Source organism: Bos indicus x Bos taurus, chromosome 16 (assembly GCF_003369695.1).
Source record: "Bos indicus x Bos taurus breed Angus x Brahman F1 hybrid chromosome 16, Bos_hybrid_MaternalHap_v2.0, whole genome shotgun sequence".
Lineage (NCBI taxonomy): Eukaryota > Metazoa > Chordata > Mammalia > Artiodactyla > Bovidae > Bos > Bos indicus x Bos taurus.
Genome location: NC_040091.1, coordinates 38,052,802 through 38,067,617, shown reverse-complemented (window position 1 = coordinate 38,067,617; position 14,816 = coordinate 38,052,802). Strand labels below are relative to the sequence as shown.

The window sequence follows — 14,816 nt, the reverse complement described above, 5'->3', positions numbered from 1 at the left end:
GACTGGTTCCAAATAGGAAAAGGAGTTCATCAAGGCTGTATATTGTCACCCTGTTTATTTAACTTATATGCAGAGTACATCATGAGAAACGCTGGACTGGAAGAAACCCAAGCTGGAATCAAGATTTCCAGGAGAAATATCAATAACCTCAGATATGCAGATGACACCACCCTTATGGCAGAAAGTGAAGAGGAACTAAAAAGCCTCTTGATGAAAGTGAGAGTGAAAAAGTTGGCTTAAAGCTCAACATTCAGAAAACGAAGATCATGGCATCCGGTCCCATCACTTCATGGGAAATAGATGGGGAAACAATGTCAGACTTTATTTTGGGGGGCTCCAAAATCACTGCAGATGGTGACTGCAGCCATGAAATTAAAAGACGCTTACTCCTTGGAAGGAAAGTTATGACCAACCTAGATAGCATATTCAAAAGCAGAGACATTACTTTGCCAACAGAGGTTCATCTAGTCAAGGCTATGGTTTTTCCTGTGGTCATGTATGGATGTGAGAGTTGGACTGTGAAGAAGGCTGAGCGCCGAAGAATTGATGCTTTTGAACTGTAGTGTTGAAGAAGACTCTTGTGAGTCCCTTGGACTGCAAAGAGATCCAACCAGTCCATTCTGAAGGAGATCAGCCCTGGGATTTCTTTGGAGGGAATGATGCTGAAGCTGAAACTCCAGTACTTTGGCCACCTCATGCGAAGAGTTGACTCATTGGAAAAGACCCTGATGCTGGGAGGGATTGGGGGCAAGAGGAGAAGGTGACGACAGAGGATGAGACGGCTGGATGGCATCACTGACTCAATGGACGTGAGTCTCAGTGAACTCAGGGAGTTGGTGATGGACAGGGAAGCCTGGCGTGCTGCGATTTATGGGGTCGCAAAGAGTCGGACACAACTGAGTGAGTGATCTGATCTGATCTGATCTGACCCTACATTGGCAGGCAATTTCTTAACCACTATACCACCAGGGAAGTTCAAATTTTCACTTTTCCTGTTCTCAAGTGTTTTTATGTTTCAAATCACTATTTTTATATCATATAAATATCCAATTGTTCCAGTACCACTTGTTGATAAGACTATCATGTCACTATTGAATTATGTGAGGTAAAAGGTACAGATTGCTTGAAATACTCATATTGCCACAACTCTCTTAAGAAGAAATATATAACTTGAATAGCCTTACATCTATGACAGAACTTGAATTTTTAGTTTAAAACTTTTCCCACAAAGAACTTCAGATTAAAGATGGCTTCACTACTAATTCCATTAAACATTTAAGAAAACAATAATGCCAATTATATACAACTCTGCCAGACAAAGAGGACAGAATATTCTTCAATTTGTTCTATAAGTCCATCATTACATGGATACCAAAACCAGACAAAAATATTATGAGAAATTAAAGACAGATTAATATCCCTAACAGACAAAAGTATAAAAATTCTTATCAGATGTTAACAAATATAATCCTATTGCATATAAAATGGATAATATTTATCATGACCAAGTTGGGTTTTATTTCAGGAATGCAAGATTGGTTTAACAGACAGTGGAATTCACCATATTTATAAACTAAAACAAACAAAAAAAAAAACAAAAAAGAGACCGTCTCAATTGATGCAGAAAAAAGCAGTTGAAAAAGACAAAATCCATTCTTGATGAAAATTGTCTGAAAACTAGGAAGAAAAGGAATGTTCTTCAATTTAATGAAGGACATTTATGAAAAATCTATAGGTAGATCATGTTTAATGGTAAGAGACTGAATGTTTTATTCCTAAGATCAAGAACAAGGCAAGGATGTCTGATCTCCCCACTTTTATCCATAATACTGGAGTTTCTAGTCAGTGCAATAATGCAGAGAAAGAAATAAAAGACATTTAATTTTAAATGAGAGAAGTAAAATATCTTTAATTTTATTTATTTATTTTTACTTTACAATATTGTATTGGTTTTGCCATACATTTACATGAAATCTTTATTTTTAGACAACATGATTATTTATGTAGAGTATATAGGTCTATATAAAGTTCCTAGAACAAATGAGTGCATTTCTATATATTAGCAATAAACAATAAGAAATTTAAAAAATTAAACTATAATATTCAAAAATGCTTAATACTCAGGATAAACATGACATAAAATGGGCACAGTGCTAAAAACTACAAGAGGGAGAAATTAAAGATCTAAATGGAGAGATATACAGTGTCATGGGTTATAAGACTCAACATTTTTTGTGATGTAAATTCTCCCCATGACCAAACACACTTTAAAAAGCTTATTAAACTTTATTCAGCCAACAAATCTGGGCTCACTCCCATATACCCTCCCATCTTTTTCTGTATCTTAAGCATGTCAAAACTTGCCAATTCAGTATGTGAAAATCTATTTAAAGTATAGATTCTCATCATAAAGAGAGTTATTATTTTGCATTTTATTTAGACTTTAGTCAGATTGGCTAGGATTTATTCTTACATCTGCAAGAAGGGAAACAACAGCTATAAAATTTAATATATGTGTATACATATCTGCAATTAAACTTCTAGGCTGAATTCTGAGACCCAAATAAATTTCTTATCAATAAAATTCAAGTAAAACAGCCAGAAGAAGCACTGGGAATAAAAGAATTTTAAGCAAATTGTAAAAAGGTTGGGGTCTTTTAGCTTCACCGACCGCTCTTGTCCTGGTTGGCTTTAATGTCCTGTCCCATTGGGTCAGGATGGCATTTCTGGCCCCATCCCACTTCCCTGGTCCCATCAGTCGAAACTGGTATGGGCTACAAGGACCAAAGAACACCTCCAGGGCCAGCTGGGGATCAGTCAGGAAGAGCCATGGTATGTTAGGTTTGGCCCCTATGAAGGAGCCCAGTTCGTCCATGTATGTGATGTAATCTGTCTGCAAAGTCTGGCTCTGGCCAAACCTGAGGAAACAAAATAACACATTGCAGTGAGTGCCACATTTGTAAACAGAGGCACAAATTTCATTTTTTTTACTTTCAGAAAAGTAGCGTTTTAGTCAGCAACTCCAGTGATACCCCATGACTCCTCTCTTTTCTCACAACATAGAATGCATCATATGTTCTTTGACTTAAATTACCTGTTTTTGTTTTTTCCTCTCCTTTCTAACCTCTGTTCAACTATGATGTCATTTTTGGTTTTTGCCTCTAGCCATGAAGCCGAGAGTGAACTGACCCTAGGGTCTCAAGGTGACTGATTAACTTAGTCTTTGATACATGATATTCTTTATATGACACTTGCGTAAGATCTTCTCCAGAGTTAGTTTTTTATATTGTTGTGTTTTAATTGGTGATAGACAGGGAGGCCTGGCCTGCTGCAATTCATGGGGTCACAAAGGGTCAGACATGACTGAGCGACTGAACTGAACTGAACTGAAATTGGGTTTATGAATAGTTTTAATATTTGCTGCAATTTATAAATTGTTTCATGCATTTAGCTGGAATGTGATCTCATTTGCCTTTAGAAACTCTTAAGAATAAGATTGACATTGAGGCCTCTCTTTCCCCTCCTCTTTATTCTTATTGGCTTCAGTCATAAAGGGTGGTAAGCAGAGTAGAGTAAGCTGCATGAACTGTTAGCACATAGGAGTGCTCATTTCACAGAGCTGTCCTGTGAACTGGAGGAGGTGCAGGGGAGGTTTTTTTTGGCTGATCTTTTTATTTTTTAAAAAATTATTTATTAATTTTAATTAGAGGATAATTACAATATTGTGATGGTTTTCTGTATGAAAGGCTAATTACAATATTGTGATGGTTTTCTGTATGAAACAGGGAAGGTTTTGTTGAGTCTGAGTATACCCATGTCTTCTCTTCTTTAGGCCCTTAGCCAATGACTTTCTTGGGCCTTTAATGAATGGCATGTTAGAGACTTTAAAGTAGAAATACTTCCTATATGGTCACTTATTCATCTATATGTGATCCATTACCTAATTATTTTTAATAGATTTTTACATTTAATTTGAAAAGGACTGACTTTTATAGGAGTGATTAACACAAAAAAGAGTACATTTATACATCTGATGTTGAGTCACTTAACTTCCTACAAATCCCATTTATGGTTACTTGAAAACTCATGATTGGATGAATCAGAAGCGACTATTCTATTAGTAGAAAATATTAGGGCAGGTGAACTCTATTTAATTCTGTATTTGGTTTTCTTGTTACAGCATTGCCACCGGTCACTTTCCAGTTAGCTAATTAGTGATAGACCTGTGGCTGATGGGAAATAAGCTCTTGGGAAAACAGTCATTTCTCAACCTCAGCACTATTGACACTTTGAGATGGATAATTCTTTGTATAGGTGGACTGTTCTCTGCATCCCTGGTTTCTACCCATTAGCATGACCTCTTCACTTGCAATAACCAGAAATGTCTCCAGATTCTGCCAAATGTCCCCTGTGGGGCAAAATCACCCCTGTTTGAGAACCTGTGTGCTAGAGTTATAGAAGAGAAATATAATGATTATTATTTGCCCATCTAATACTGCTTGATTATAGCAAATGTTTCAATAATGTAAACTGACTAATGACAAGGTTATAGAATCTATTAATGTTTCCCTACATATAAAGGCAAATTTTAAGATTTGTTCATTAGCGAGTACCATCTCTTACCATTTGAGTTTCTTCCCCATTTTCTCCTCAATGTCATCCATCATTTCATTTGTAGTTGGCAAGGTACATGAATCTAAAAAAGAAATGAAGTCAGAGATATTGAAAAAGAAAAAGAAATCAGAAATATGCAATTACACATGATGAATTTCATTCAGTGTTTATGAACTATATCCCTAAAAGATTTTCTATCAAGAGGAACTATCTTTAGTGTGCTTAGCAGAATAACAATTCACAGAAACAAAGATTTGAGAAGCCAATGAACTTGCTCTGGGAATTGCAAAACTGGCTTTCTGTGAGATAGTGACCGTGGAGAAGTTTGTAGCTTCAAGTGACTCAGTCTTATACTTCTGATGACATAATGAAGGGCCTAATCCTCAACATGCCTCATGCATATAATAGCTTACCAGTGTCTTCATATTTTTTTCTGCATCCTCTTACTAAGAATTATCTCAAGAGATAGTCTGGTAAAGTAATTCAATCTAAGGTCCATGGCAATTCAATTGGGACAATGGAAGGAAATCTGGATTTTCCAGCATCAGCCTGGAGGATATTTTAAGGCATGACAGAAAATTTTTAGTTTTTTGTAAATTTCACATTAATGGAGGCCTCTTCCAATTGCTAACTATAGCTAATTTGCCTCTGTAATAATGGCAGGGGATATTATGACATTCTCATGAATACTCCCCAATCATTGTTCATATCTCGCCTCAGCCTGCTGGTACCCTGTGGTCAGATATTTGCTATGCCCCTATGAGAAAGTAAGGGACCAGAATTCTGGTCATTTTGCTCAATGTATCTTAAGTGCCAAGACAGAGCCTTGCACACAGCAGGTGTTCAGTGAATATTTGTTGAATGAATAAATGATGCCCTTAGTTTTATGTAAATTTCTTGGATATATGAACTGTATCTGATATTCCCATAAGAGTGTTGTGCCTTTCAAGAGAAAAAAACAATAGGATCACTTACAAAAGATTTCATGATGGGTTTTTGAAAGTAATCATCCTTCATGGTACATTTGAAACAGAAACTTGATTACCCACAACATGTTAAGAAAACATATACATATGCTCTATGATTGTAACTTTTTCTTTATTACCTATAGTCTAAATTTCTATGGACAGTATGTTAGGTAAGGTACAACTATATTGGCCAAGGTTCTTGAATCCTTGAATAAAAGCATACTTTAACAGTGGCGATCAACATGATTCAGTTCAGTTCAGTTCAGTTGCTCAGTCATGTCCAACTCTGTGACTCCATGAACCGCAGGACACCAGGCCTCCCTGTCCATCACCAACTCCCGGAGTTTACTCAAACTCATCTCCATAGGGTCGGTGATGCCATCCAACCACCTCATCCTCTGTTGTCCCCTTCTCCTCCTGCCTTCAATCTTTCCCAGCATCAGGGTCTTTTCAAATGAGTCAGCTCTTTGCATCAGGTGGCCAAAGTATTAGAGTTTCAGCTTTAACATCAGTCCTTCTGGCTTTCAATTCTTCACCATTGAGGATAATGTTTGCTGTGGGTTTGTCATATATAGCTTTTATTATGTTGGGGTATGTTCCTTCTATTCCTGCTTTCTGGAGAGTTTTTATCATAAATGGATGTTGAATTTTATCAAAGGCTTTCTCTGCATCTATTGAGATAATCATGTTGATGTATGGCAAAACCAACACAATATTGTAAAGTAAAAAAAAAAAAAAAAAATAACATCAGTCCTTCCAATGAATACTCAGGACTGATCTCCTTTTGGATGGACTGGTTGGATCTCCCTGCAGTCCAAGGGACTCTCAAGAGTCTTCTCCAACACCACAGTTCAAAGTGTCAATTCTTCGGCACTCAGCTTTCTTTATGCTCCAACTCTCCCATCCATACATGACTACTGGAAAAACCATAGCCTAGACGAGATGGACCTTTGTTGGCAAAGTAATATCTCTGATTTTTAATATGCTGTCTAGATTGGTAATAACTTTCCTTCCAAGGAGTAAGTGTCTTTTAATTTCATGGCTACAGTCACCATCTGCAGTGATTTTGGAGCCCCCCAAAATGAAGTCAGCCACTGTTTCCACTGTTTCCCCATCTATTTCCCATGAAGTGATGGGACCAGATGCCATGATTTTAGTTTTCTGGAGTAAATTAAATCAACATTTGAGACATTGTTTTTCTCTGTGTAACCCTTATATTCTTTTTAAAAAAAAATTTATTATTATTATTATTATTTTTTACAATATTGTATTGGTTTTGCCATACATCAACATGCATCCACCACGGGTGTACACGTGTTCCCCATCCTGAACCCCCCTCCCACCTCCCTCTCCATACTATCCCTCTGGGTCATCCCAGTGCACCAGCCCCAAGCTTCCTGTATCCTGCATCGAACCTGGACTGGCGATTCATTTCTTATATGATATTATACATGTTTTAATGCCATTCTCCCAAATCATCCCCCCCCCTCCCTCTCCCACAGAGTCCAAAAGACTGTTCTATACATCTGTGTCTCTTTTGCTGTCTTGCATACAGGGTTGTCATTACCATCTTTCTAAATTCCATATATATGTGTTAGTATACTGTATTGGTGTTTTTCTTTCTGGCTTACTTCACTCTGTATAATAGGCTCCAGTTTGATCCACCTCATTAGAACTGATTCAAATGTATTCTTTTTAATGGCTGAGTAATACTCCATTGTGTATATGTACCACAGCTTTCTTATCCATTCATCTGCTGATGGACATCTAGGTTGCTTCCATGTCCTGGCTATTATAAATAGTGCTGCGATGAACATTGGGATACACCCTTGTATTCTTAATTTGTCCACATAAACATACTCGTTGCCCCTGAAGCCCACAGGATCCAGGTGGAGGAAGGGGGAGAAGATTATCAACAGAATATAGGAGTGGCCTGACACTGTTATTTTGACAGCATTGACACCAATAATGTCTCCAGCATGCCCTGACACCCACCAGGGCCCTTTCAATCTTTGCAGGGTAACTTGACATTGCAGTGACCCACTGCTGTCCTTTTGCTTTTATAGGCTTTCAAAGTCCTATCAATCCCCCAATGAGAAGTTTAAGCTCTCTGACATAGCTTGTAAGGCCCTCCATGCTCTGGTTCCTTCCTTACTTTCTTTCTTGCTACTCTCTACCTCTGCTTTGTATTTTGTTACACTAAAATGCTTCTCATTCCTCACACAGTCCATGCTGTCTCTTACCTTTATACCTTTTCTCAGACTGTTCTATTTTTAGACAGTAACTCACATCCCAATTATCCTCACCACAACACCCTAAACCTTTCCCTGTTGTAGCATTCCCCCTACCCTGTTTTAAGCTCTGTGAGGTCAAGGCTCATGTCTGTCTTATTGCCTTTATATCCCTAGCGCCTATCACAGAGCTTGGCATGCAGTATGTCCTTAGTAAATATTTGTTGACTAAATGAATGAAAGACAGAATGGCTCACTTACTTGCAAATACTTTAACAGCCCAGCGGGCCTGCAGGTCAGCCGTGGGAATGGTAGCACCAAGGGACTGGACAAGGCCAATCACAGCCAAGGTTGGCTTTTCCAAGAATGGGGGGAAGATGCCTTTGTACAAGGTGACCTCATTATTTCTGCTTTTGATGATGGAGTCCTCAAGGAAGGGGTAGGCATAACCGTAGCCTGTTGCAAAGATGACATAGTCAATGGCCTCAAACACTGTCCCATCCTCAAACATGGCTGAAGTCTCTGTAAACTCCTTCACACTGGGTTTGATGGTTATAGTGCCACATAGGATGCGGGAGGGGAGCTCATCATTGAACACAGGCTCTTTCCTCAAGGTGCTGTGGAGAAACAAGAGAAAGAGGCCCATGCTATAAAGTACCTCATTTCCAAGAAATATCTGCAACAGTCCATAGCACTGAAACCAAATTTAAACAGTTGAACATCAGCATGAACACATAGAGGGCAACTAAACTCTCTTCTTTTGGAAAAGTTCTTTCCTGTAGATATTAATAGTCCTTAAGAACATCTGTTTGACATACAGATGGCCAACAGCCTCATGAAAAGATGTTCAACATTTCTAATTTTTAGAGAAATAATAAACTAAAATGATGTACCAACTCACACCAGTTAGAATGGGAATCATCGAAAAGTCTATAAACAATAATTAGGGATTTCAGATACATACTACTATATAAAATAAGCACAGGGAAATGTATTCAGTATCTTTTATTAACCTGTAATGGAAAAGAATATGAAAAAGAATATATTTTAACTGAATATATCTAAATGTTCTCCATCCCTTAGAAGAAACAGAGTAGCCTTCATAATCAACAAAAGAGTCTGAAATGCAGTAATTGGGTGCAATCTCAAAAACAACAGAATGATCTCTGTTCAGTTCAGTCACTCAGTTGTGCCCAACTCTTTATGACCCCATGGACTGTAGCACACCAGGCCACCCTGTCTATCACCAACTCCCTGAGTTGGTGATGCCATCCAACCATCTCATCTTCTGTCATCCCTTTCTCCTCCTGCCTTCAATCTTTCCCAGCATCAGGGTCTTTCCAGATGAGTCTGTTCTTCGTATCAGGTGGCCAAAGTATTGGAGTTTCAGCTTCAGCATCAGTCCTTCCAATGAACATTCAGGACTAATTTTCTTTAGGATGGACTGGTTGGATCTCTTTGCAGTCTAAGAGACTCTCAAGAGTCTTCTCCAACACCACAGTTCAAAAGCATCAATTCTTCAGCGTTCAGCTTTCTTTATAGTCTAACTCTCACATCGATACATGACTACTGGAAAAACCATAGCTTTGACTAGACCAATCTTTGTCAGTAAAGTAGTGTCTCTGCTTTTTAATATGCTGTCTAGGTTGGTCATAACTCTTCTTCCAAGGAGCAAGGGTCTTTTGATTTCAAGGCTGCAGCCACCATCTGCAGTGATTTTGGAGCCCAAGAAAATAAAGTCTGTCACTCTTTCCATTGCTTCCCCATCTATTTACCATAAAGTGATGGAACCAGATGTCATGATCTTAGTTTTCTGAATGTTGAGTTTTAAGCCAGCCTTTTCACTCTCCTCTTTCACTTTCATCAAGAAGCTCTTTAGTTCTTCTTCACTTTCTGCCATAAGGGTGGTGTCATCTGCATATCTGAGGTTATTGATATTTCTTCTGGCAATCTTGATTCCAGCTTGTGCTTCATCCAGCCCAGTGTTTCTTATGATGTACCCATTTCAAGGTGAAAAAGGACATCTTTTTTGGGTGTTAGTTATAAAAGGTCTTGTAGGTCTTCATAAAACCATTCAGCTTCAGCTTCTGTCTAAAGGACAGAAATGGTATGGACCTAACAGAAGCAGAAGATATTAGGAAGAGGTGGAAAAAATACACAGAAGAACTATACAAAAAAGGTCTTCGTGACCAAGATAACCATGATGGTGTGATCACTCACCTAGAGTCAGACATCCTGGAATTTGAAGTCAAGTGGGCCTTAGGAAACATCACTACAAAGAAAGCTAGTGGAGGCTATGGAACTCCAGTTGTGCTATTTCAAATCCTTAAAGATGATGCTGTGAAAGTGCTGCACTCAATATGACAGAAAATTGGAAAATTCAGCAGTGGCCACAGGACTGGAAAAGGTCAGTTTTTATTTCAATCCCAAAGAAGGGCAATGCCAAAGAATTTTTAAACTACTGCACAATTGCACTCATCTCACATGCTAGCAAAGAAATGCTCAAAATTCTCCAATCCAGGCTTTAACAGTATGTGAATGGAGAACTCTCAGATATTCAAGCTGGATTTAGAAAAGACAGAAACTAGAACTAGAGATCAAATTGCCAAGATCCATTGGGTCATAGAAAAAGCAAGAGAATTTCAGAACATCTACTTCTGCTTTATTGATTATGCCAAAGCCTTTGACCATGTAGATCACAACAAACTGGAAAATTTTTCAAGAGATGGGAATATCATATCACCTTACCTGCCTCCTGAGAAATCTGTATCCAGATCAAAAAACAACAGTTAGAACCAGACATGGGACAACAGACTGCTTCCAAATTGGAAAAGGAGTACATCAAGGCTGTATATTGTCACCCTGCTTATTTAACTTATATGCAGAGTAATCATGCGAGATGCCAAGCTGGATGAAGCACAAGCTGGAATCAAGATTGCCGGGAGAAATATCAATAATCTCAGATATGCAGATGACACCACACATATGGGAGAAAGTGAAGGGAAACTAAGGAGCCTCTTGATGAAAGTGAAAGAGGAGAGTGAAAAAGTTGGCTTAAAACTCAACATTCAGAAAACTAAGTCATGACATCTGGTCCCATCACTTCATGGCAAATAGATGGGGAAACAGTGGAAACAGTGACAGACTTTATTTTCTTGGGCTCCAAAATCATTGCAGATGGTGACTGCAGCCTTGAAATTAAAAGGCCCTTGCTTCTTGGAAGAAAGGTTATGACCAACCTAGACAGCATATTAAAAAGCAAAAACATTGCTCTACTGACAAAGGTTGGTCTAGTCAAAGCTATGGTTTTTCCAGTAGTCATGTATGGATGTGAGTTGGACTATAAAGAAAGCTGAGTGCTGAAGAATTGATGCTTTTGATCTGTGATGCTAGAAAAGACTTGAGAGTCCCTTGGACTGCAAGGAGATCAAACAAGTCCATCCTAAAGGAAATCAGTCCTGACTGTTCATTGGAAGGACTGATGCTGAAGCTGAAACTCCTAGTACTTTGGTCACCTGATGCAAAGAACTGACTCATTGGAAAAGACCCTGATGCTGGGCAAGATTGAAGGCAGTATGAGAAGGGGACAACAGAGGATGAGATGGTTGGATGGCATCACTGATTCAATGGACATGAGTTTGAGAAAGCTCTGGCAATTGGTGATGGACAGGGAAGCCTGGCATGCTGCAGTCTATGGGGTCATAAAGAGTTGGACACAACTGAGCGACTGAACTGACTGAATATGTATATATTTAACAGAATCACTTTGTATACCTGAAATATTGTAAATAAACTATATTTCAATTAAAATGTCTGCAAATATTAAATACTGGAGAGGGTGTAGAGAAAAGGGAACCCTCTTAACGCTGTTTGTGTGAATGTAAATTGATGCAGCCACTATGAAGAACAGTATGTATTTTCCTTCAAAAACTAAAAATAGCACTTCCATATGATTCAGCAGTCCCACTCCTGGGCATATATCTGGAAAAGATAAAAACACTAATTCTAAAAGATACTTGCACCTCAATGTTCATTGTAGCACTGTTTATAATAGCCAAGACATGGAAGCAATCTCAATGTCCATTGACAGATGAATGGATAAAATAGATGTGGTACACACACACACACAGAGGAATATTACTCAGCCATAAAAAAGAATGAAATAATGCTATTTGCAGTAACATGGATGGACCTAGGGATTATCATACTAAGTGAAATAAGATAAAGGCAAATATCATATGACATCACTTACATGTGGAATCTTTAAAAATGGTACAAATGAACTTTTTCACAAAGCTGATATAAACTCACAGACAGAGAAAGCATCCTTATGGTTACTGAAGGGGAAACAAGGAATGGATAAATTGGGAAATGGGGTTTAACAGATATACAACTACTATGTATAAAATGGCCTTCTCTAGTGCTTCAGATGGTAAAGAATCAGCCTGCAATGCTGGAGGCCCAGGTTTGATCCCTGAGTCAGAAAGATCCCTTGGAGGAGGGCCTGGCAACCCACTCCAGTATTCTTGTCTGGAGAATTCCATGGACAGAGGAGCCTGGCATGCCACGGTCTGTGGGGCCACAAAGAGTTGGACATGACTGAGCAACTTCCACTTTACCTTTTTAATATTCAAAATAGGTAAACAGTAAAGACCTGTGTAGCACAAAGAACTATATTCAGCATCTTATAATAATGTATAGTGGAAAAGAATCTGAAAAAGAATACATATGTGTAACAATCACTTCACTACACCTGAAACATTGTAAATCTACTATACTTAAAAAAATAAAGAATATCTGAGCTGTTTCTTTTGGCTTCTTGAAACTTGAATATTCTCTTCTGGATAACTTAAACTATTTGAAGACTCACCAAATAGATGAGGATAAAACTAATTCCTAGTCACAATAAAGTTGTTAAGAGTGCTGACTGTGGAATCTGGTGGCCCAATTTCATAACCTAGTTCCTTCTCTTACTAGCTGCTACTTCTCTGTATTTGTATTTTGTATTATATGGAAAATAGGGATAGTACAGAAGCTATCTTTTACAGTTGTTTTGAGAGTCAAATGAACAGTTATCTGTAAAGCACTTAAAACAGTGCCTGGCATGTGCAAGCATCATTATTCTAAGCGAACTATTATTATAAATAAGCTCTCATCTTACATGAGGAAATCAGATCTATTGTGGTGAGATGTTTTAATGCCACTCCAGTAGCTCAGACGGTAAAGTGTCCACCTACAGTGCGGGAGACCCGGGTTCAGTCCCTGGGTTGGGAAGATATCCTGGAGAAGGAAATGGCAACCCGCTCCAGTGCCCTTGCCTGGAAAATCTGATGGACACAGAAGCCTGGTAGGCTACAGCCCATGGGGTCGCAAAGAGTCGGACTCCACTTCGGTTTCCTTTCATTAACTGTAGTTGCAAAAAAAAAAAAAAAAAAGTACAACGTTGATACTGCACTTCAGTTGCCAAAATTCTAGGAATGCTGCTTTTTGATGTCATTCTTCATTTTGACTTAAGTTTCCTTCAAGGATTCTGGAGTTTCCTCTAACTATTTCAAAGACTAAGAAACTTTATAAGTCTTAGAATTTGTTTTTATATTCCACACTGTTCTCTACCTCTTTAATTCTGCAAACTGTTCTTTAACCCTATAGGTGGCGATAAATAGGTCACAGCCAAACCTGTTTTTCTCCCCTGTTACCCTCCCTACAAAGGGAGGAGTGAGAAGGTATCATCAACAACTTTTGGTAATTGGAACCCTTCCTGGATGAATGGATTTCCAATTCTGTTTTTATTGTCTGAAGGAAAAAGCCAAAATATGGTTTGCAGTTACTATTACGAGACAAAAAATCTTTACCAGTTCAAGCTCTGAAATTTCTATTACATTAAAAAAATAATTTTAAATGCATGAAATCAACATTTTTCTCGAGGGATATAGCAGTCTGCCAGACAAAGTAAGATAAGTGCTACAGAGTGAGAATTTGCTACTAAACCTTGTATTTAGTACTAAAGTTTGCAATTTGTTCTCACTTTTTAAGCCTGTATTTCTAATCACAGTGAAAAGCTTTTGCTTTTCATGGACCAAAGATGAAATTTCTAAGGAATTCTTTTTTTTTTTTTTCCTTACCCACTTAAATGTTACTTTTTTTTTTTTTTTTGATATACTGATTCATCTACCTAGATACCTTTTTAATTAGTAGGTATTGGACTCTGTCTTTATAGAGAAGTAAATAGTGATTCATTAATTTGCCAGGTTACATCAGTTCTGTGTCTCTCCCCTGCCTTACATGCTCCATGCCTCCTCACTGTCCTGCAGAAATGTCAACCCTTCCGTGGAGGCATGCACATTCATTTTCAGACTATCTACTTGCTGAGACATGTTGCTTAACACTACTTTGTTAATTGCTCCTCGTATGCCCATTAGTATGAAAAGTATGAAAAGGCAAAATGATAGGATACTCAAAGAGGAACTCCCCAGGTCAGTAGGTGCCCAATATGCTACTGGAGATCAGTGGAGAAATAACTCCAGAAAGAATGAAGGGATGGAGCCAAAGCAAAAACAATACCCAGCTGTGGATGTGACTGGTGATAGAAGCAAGGTCCGATGCTATAAAGAGCAATATTGCATAGGAACCTGGAATATCAGGTCCGTGAATCAAGGCAAATTGGAAGTGGTCAAACAGGAGATGGCAAGAGTGAATGTCGACATTCTAGGAATCAGCGAACTAAAATGGACTGGAATGGGTGAATTTAACTCAGATGCCCATTATATGTACTACTGTGGGCAGGAATCCCTTAGAAGAAATGGAGTAGCCATCATGGTCAACAAAAGAGTCTGAAATGCAGTTCCTGGATGCAATCTCAAAAATGACAGAATGATCTCTGTTCGTTTCCAAGGCAAACCATTCAATATCACAGTAATCCAAGTCTATGCCCCAACCAGTAACACTGAAGAAGCTGAAGTTGAACGGTTCTATGAAGACCTACAAGACCTTTCAGAACTAACAC

The 14,816-nt window shown here is 38.3% G+C and overlaps 1 protein-coding gene across 1 annotated transcript in view; it reads right to left on the bottom strand.

The window, feature by feature from the left end:
* Positions 1 to 1,955: 1,955 nt before the first annotated feature.
* Positions 1,956 to 14,816, bottom strand: part of LOC113906523 (putative dimethylaniline monooxygenase [N-oxide-forming] 6) — a 30,547-nt gene continuing 17,686 nt past the window's right edge. Inside the window, exons 6-8 of the mRNA XM_027564779.1 lie at positions 8,075 to 8,430; positions 4,624 to 4,696; positions 1,956 to 2,918 (exon numbers count right to left, since the gene is read on the bottom strand). Coding sequence (XP_027420580.1) covers positions 2,576 to 2,918; positions 4,624 to 4,696; positions 8,075 to 8,430 — 772 coding nt within the window. The 3' untranslated portion in view covers positions 1,956 to 2,575. The remainder of the gene's footprint in view (positions 2,919 to 4,623; positions 4,697 to 8,074; positions 8,431 to 14,816) is intronic.